The 6,000-nt window shown below is 27.4% G+C and overlaps 1 protein-coding gene across 3 annotated transcripts in view; it reads right to left on the bottom strand.

Moving 5' to 3' along the window:
• Positions 1-282: 282 nt before the first annotated feature.
• LOC142328002 (malonyl-CoA decarboxylase, mitochondrial-like) overlaps positions 283-6,000 on the bottom strand; it is a 43,127-nt gene continuing 37,409 nt past the window's right edge. Inside the window, exons 10-11 of one of the 3 annotated variants that reach the window (XR_012757151.1) lie at positions 4,844-5,023; positions 283-2,355 (exon numbers count right to left, since the gene is read on the bottom strand). Coding sequence is in view for 1 of the 3 variants with exons in the window: in XM_075371438.1 (XP_075227553.1) it covers positions 4,909-5,023 (115 nt within the window). In the remaining 2 variants the exon portion in view is untranslated. The other 2 variants (XR_012757150.1, XM_075371438.1) reach the window with 2 other exon arrangements.

Raw genomic sequence — 6,000 nt, 5'->3', positions numbered from 1 at the left:
TACAGAGTCTGGGCGCAACTAAATTCATTACGCGATCTCTACAATTAAGGATTAATAAAATAAACCACTTTGCAATAGCGTTAATAGAACTAATAATAAAAAACTGCCACTTAATATGTATTTTTTTAATGTAATAATTAGGATAAACCCAAATTTTCTTGGTTTATTTTGAGTTATACGGTTTACTGTTAAATACAAAAAATAAATAAACAATTTACATTGTATTAAACAATTTTTAATAGTTTTACTAATGGAATTTTCTGTAATAAATTCTCTTCTAAGGAAATTAGAACAATTTTATCTTTATTTTATTTGGATAATGTTTTCAGGGTTAACTATTTTTGTTTTTTATATCAAAAACAACATTATTACTTTTTATTTAATGTAAAAAGCCTACAAATGCTTAATTTGATATAATTCAATTAAAATTTATCATTGCAAAACAACTTATAAAAACTACTACTATTATTTGAAGTGAAAAAGATTCTAAAAATAATCCTGTTTTAAGGGAAAAAAATTCTGTTCAACAGGCATCTTAGAAACATAAACAAGTCGGCAAGTAAAAAAAGTTGTCAACTGCTTGAATAAATACTCAAATCATATGTTTCATCCTCTAAAGGAAATTTAATTTGACAATAATTTAAACAATTGTTTTTTTAGTTTTAATAATCACTCTATTATTATAATATTTATGATCATGGAACAATCTTTTTAATCTTTATATTTATTTTATAAAATCTTAGCAATTCTGAAACTGCAGTGTAACAGTACATGGAAATGCATTTTAGATCAACTGATTAATAAAAATTTTTTAAACTAATTCAACAATGAGTTCAACCTTAACATAAGCTCACTATAAACAGCCAGCAGTGATTTCATTCAAAACTTAAACTAAAAAGTCTTCTATTCCAACAGTCATATGATTATCGGCCAGTTTTTTCTAATTCATTGGATGCAAAAATACAACGTAATAATTGGTTTATTACCCAGATAATAACATACACAACAGAAATAATATACCTCCACCGCATGTTTTTGTTAAACATTAATAAGTCTGGTTCATTTCTGGAGGGGAAAGAAATTTCATACACATTACTGCAAATAAATACATAAACTTCTTAAAAAAAGGAATATCTTAAATTCTAAAGAAACATTTTTCTAAATAAATTTGACTTAAATAAATTTTTCCTCCAATTACAAGCTCTTAATTATACTAAATGAACGAATTAATTATACTTAGAGAATGATTCAAGTCACCCAACCAACCAATTAACAAAAAATTAGTGATTAATGATTAAATGCAATGACAAATTTTTCATAAAAATTCAATAAGCTGCACAAAAATAATATATTCACAGATGCCAATCATAATAAAATAATTCGATCAATAAAAATGTTGATGTTAACCGTTCGCGGGTGGATGCTCATATATGGACTACCAGTACTTACGCTGGAGGGCGGAAACCCATATATGAGTCTCTGAATGTGACCGGCTATTTGTCTTTATGTAGTTACATATAAATTTGAAGAGATGGCAGGAGATGTTCTTTCAATTATTTTGAGGTGGGAATTCCTGATACAATGTGATTGGGAACCATTTCACTTCCATTATCAGATGAGTTCAATGACTGTGCGTCAAAAAAATAATGTTATATAACAAGACGGGAAATATTATTTTTTTGCTCTTTTTTAAGTAATTTGTTTACAAATTGTTGCTTCCAAAACTTCACTTTCAGCTTGTTTTGTCTGAATTTAAACACAATTTTTGAAACAAAAATTCAGAAGGAAATGAATAAAAATATTTATATTATTATTATAATAAAACTATATTATATTATTCCCTGCCTAGGTGCACTACTTCTTCAAATTACTGGCAGAATTCAGCAAAAACACAAGTTGTATGTTATTTTTATGCATGAATGGATAAAATATATTCACATGAATTATTTTTTTTTAAATGTCTGAACTTTTTTCATCAACTTTTTTTTTTGAAAATGTCTTCCGCCCACAGCCACAAAACATTGCTGCCCGCAAACGGTTAAGTTGGATGAATTCATTCTTATTAACTGCATTAAAATAAAGATATTAGTTATATTTCTATTTATACTTTTAAAGAATTCACATGTAGTTTTTTTTACCAGTTTTAATATTAATCATAACAATCACCTCACCTTTTTACCTTATTTTGGGATAATCCTTGAACCCAATATCACTACTATCAATGTCTATTGCATTCATTAATTGTTGTTGCTAACTGTTTCTTAAAACACAAAGTATACTAGTTTAAGTTTTGTGCATTAATGTTGTTATAGGTGTGTTAGTTATAATGTAGTATGATAATAGTAGATTATTTGCCTGTTAAAACAAAAATTTCAGTAATGAATATTTTTTTTATTTATTTTATTTAAGTATTAATAACACACTGATTAAAATTATAAATAAATTTTTTTATTATAGAAATTAGATACAGTAATGATTTTCCATTACATAATCTACAGTAGCATATTATGTAATGCCTCCTATATGAGCTGAAAACGCAGATGGCAATGCTTTACATAAATGTACTTATGAGAATTCTTATGTCACTTTTTGTATCTTTCTGCAATAGCAAAAAAGGAAGCTATTGAAGAGCAAAAAGTAGATTAACTTTATTTTAAACTTGACAAGATTAAAATCGAGCAAAAAACTAAAAAATACAAGCATTCTGACACTTTAATGTATAACCACAATTGAAAAAATTATACGTTTGATTATACTGGATAGAGGAGAAACTATTAGATAATGTAAAAGTCACATGATGCCAATATCTGTCTAAGTGGTGGAGGAAACAGATATAGCTGGGTTAGACTTAACCTGTAAACTGTTGGATGCATCTTACAAGAAAACTTAGTTCCATCCCTACAAAATGCAAGTAATGCAACAACTCAATCTGCTTGATTTGAATCATAGGAGTGACATTTGCAGGCAACTGCTGCAAATAATCGAAAAAATGCCACAATTACTGGATCATCTGCTAATGTTTGATGAAGCACATTTTCATTTAAATGAATATGTTAAGCAGAACTTCCGATTTTGGGCTATAAAAAACCCATGCATGTTCATGAAAGGTCATTGCACAGTAAAAAAGTTACAGTGTGGTGTTAGTACATTTGGAGTAATTGGGCCGTACTTTTTTGAGAATGCTAATGGTCAGTCAGTAACGGTCACATCAGATCAGCAGGTGGTGCTGTTGTGAATGTTTCTCCATAACAAACTTTGATGGCATCATGTTGAAACACACCTGGTGTGGTTCCAACAGAATGGTGGACTGCATGAAATCCTGTGGCAGCTATCTGAGAAATGTTTCCCCAACATGTCATCTTTCATTGCACGGCTTCTCTGCTCGCCTAATTTATCAGCATGTGATTTTTTCTATGCGGCCATTTGAAAGAGGTTTATACCAACGACTCTTACTATACAGAGATGAAAGAATTCATTGGAGCAGAAATTCATGCAATCCCAGTGGATCGGCTGAGGAAATTCATGGATGACGTGCAGTGAAGAGGTGTGTCTTACTGCTAATGGTGATCACTTGTGTGATGTTATCTTTGAAACATGAGTCGAAAACTATACATTTGTCCTTGTTCTTTACAAGAGTGTACATCATTAGTATTTTGTTTGCAATTAAAAGTGTTCATTTTCAAGTTTTAAATTGTCTAATTATTTCTGCTCCACCTGTACAAGGATGTAAATCCACAATTTTTATAATAACTCAAGATTAAATTACTTAACTAAAAAATTATACATTATAATTCATAATTTTTATTTTGTAAACTTAGTGTGGACCATAACAGCATCTTCTTCTATAAGGCTAAATTATCATCTCTTTAAAATAAACAAGGTTTGTATTGAAACCAACCACTGAAAAAATAAAAGAGATAAAACTCCATTCTTAAATACATACTGAAACATTAACTACTTAAATTCTTAATGAAGTAATGAAATCTTGAGCTATTGGTAAAATATGCAAATTATAGAATACTTTACCCCTAATTTTCCATAATTTTATGTTTTCTTTGAATAAACTACAATCCACAGAAATAAGAAACCAGAAAAGAATAACTTTTAATACAATATAAATTAAAATTTTTCCAAGACGTGGTTCAAACCATTCAAAGAAACGTTTTTTCTTTTGTAATATGTCTTTATAAGTATAAAAAAATAAAATTATTTTTTGTATTAAATTAAAAGCCTGTTTCAATCAATACCCCATAAAAAAAATTGCTTTATATATTATCTTTCTCTGTTTTACCCTTTGAAACTGACTGGATTAACTAAAAGCCGATTAGATTAACTAAAAATTATGTTTAATTAGATTAAACCTAAAAGCAGTTTCCATGAAACTGAAATACTAAAAACATGCTTAGACAGAATCTGTCAAAACTAGTAAATAAGTAATTAAAAAACTATTTCCATCCATCGATGAGAAGTTTACTGTACTAAAGTATTTTTCTTTTAAACAAAAAATAATATTTTTCATTCACATTACATAAAATATTATCTTTTAAATTACATATGCAGGATAGCCACTGACTAAATCTTATTAGGTAATGATGTTGAATAAATTTTTCAACATGTATTATTTTGTTTTTATAAAAACATTTAAAATGACTAGTAAATGTATTTATTTTTGTAATCTGAATGAAAAGATCTAAATTTTCTTCTTTTTTATTTAGCAAAATAACAATGAAACAGCAGCTAATAGTCAAAATGTATTATGCAATACAGATAATTAAAATGAATGCTAAAAAAAAAATTGTAATGCATTGAAATCTAACTCAAGAAATTAAATACCATTTAAAACCTTTATGTGAATCTGACTTGAATCTTAATAGTTTCTTTAGCTTTCAATTCAACTCTCAGTTATTGTCATATTTTGGCTTTTACGTTCTGTCCAATGAAATTATTTATTTGCTCTGATGCAGCTACATGTTTATTTTCTATATAATTTCTGCTATTTGCTTCTGTTTGTTCCAGAAAATACCTATAACAAAATTTAACAGATAAGATGCATGATAGCATTAGCCAAATACAGAATCAGTCACAATATTTTAAGTAAATTATGTCAATATACATTAAAATAAATATAATTTTTATTAATAAAGAACATGTAGAATAGAAATCACATTTTACTTTAAGATTCTCTAGACTGGAATTTGTCAGAGGTGTTTTATGACAAAACCTTGCAACAATTTTACTAAGTTTTCTTCGTATGGTGTTTAAAATAATGTCTACTGATTAATTATTTTAATGATTAGTAATTAATTATTTTAACAAAAAAAAAAGAAAGTTGAATCAAAACACTAAACTAACATACAGAGAAAATGTTTTTTTTCTGTGTTGATGTGTCTGATTGTTTGGTTGAATTAACACAATATTATAAAAGTTTAGTGAAAAATTAATCTTTTAATTGCTCTTTTTTGCAACTTGTTACATAAAAGGTAAAAATTAAAATTAAATTAAATTTTTATTTAAAAATCATTTTAAATAAAAAATTTACATACTTGAAAAAACTACCAGCATTTTTTTATAAGCAAAATATTTGTATAAATAAATTTTCATAGTACTTCTACATCTTAAATAGAAGGCTATTTTAAGGGGTGGGGATCTCTCAATCCCTGTTGACTATTTTTTTTTTTTTTTATAAATAACCATACATAAAACAATTGTTATTAGGTGACGTGACATGACATGACACAAAGTCGTTCTAAAAACTGGCATATCCAATCTCAAGATATCAAGCTCCATTGCCTGTATTACAACACAGTGTACAGTGAAGTGATTTTCTGTTACTTACTTAATTAAGCCTAACATATAGCAACACATTAACAATTTCTCCTTCTAAAAGCAGATGTTCAGCTTTGTAATTGAAACCTACACTTCATGTACATTACAGGGAATGGCTGTATAATGAACATCATTACTCTCAGAGAAAACAACCTTTGAATATACGCTTTACAA

This window comes from Lycorma delicatula, chromosome 7 (genome assembly GCF_047948215.1).
Source record: "Lycorma delicatula isolate Av1 chromosome 7, ASM4794821v1, whole genome shotgun sequence".
Taxonomy (NCBI): Eukaryota; Metazoa; Arthropoda; class Insecta; order Hemiptera; family Fulgoridae; genus Lycorma; species Lycorma delicatula.
This window is presented reverse-complemented; position numbering and strand designations above follow the sequence as displayed.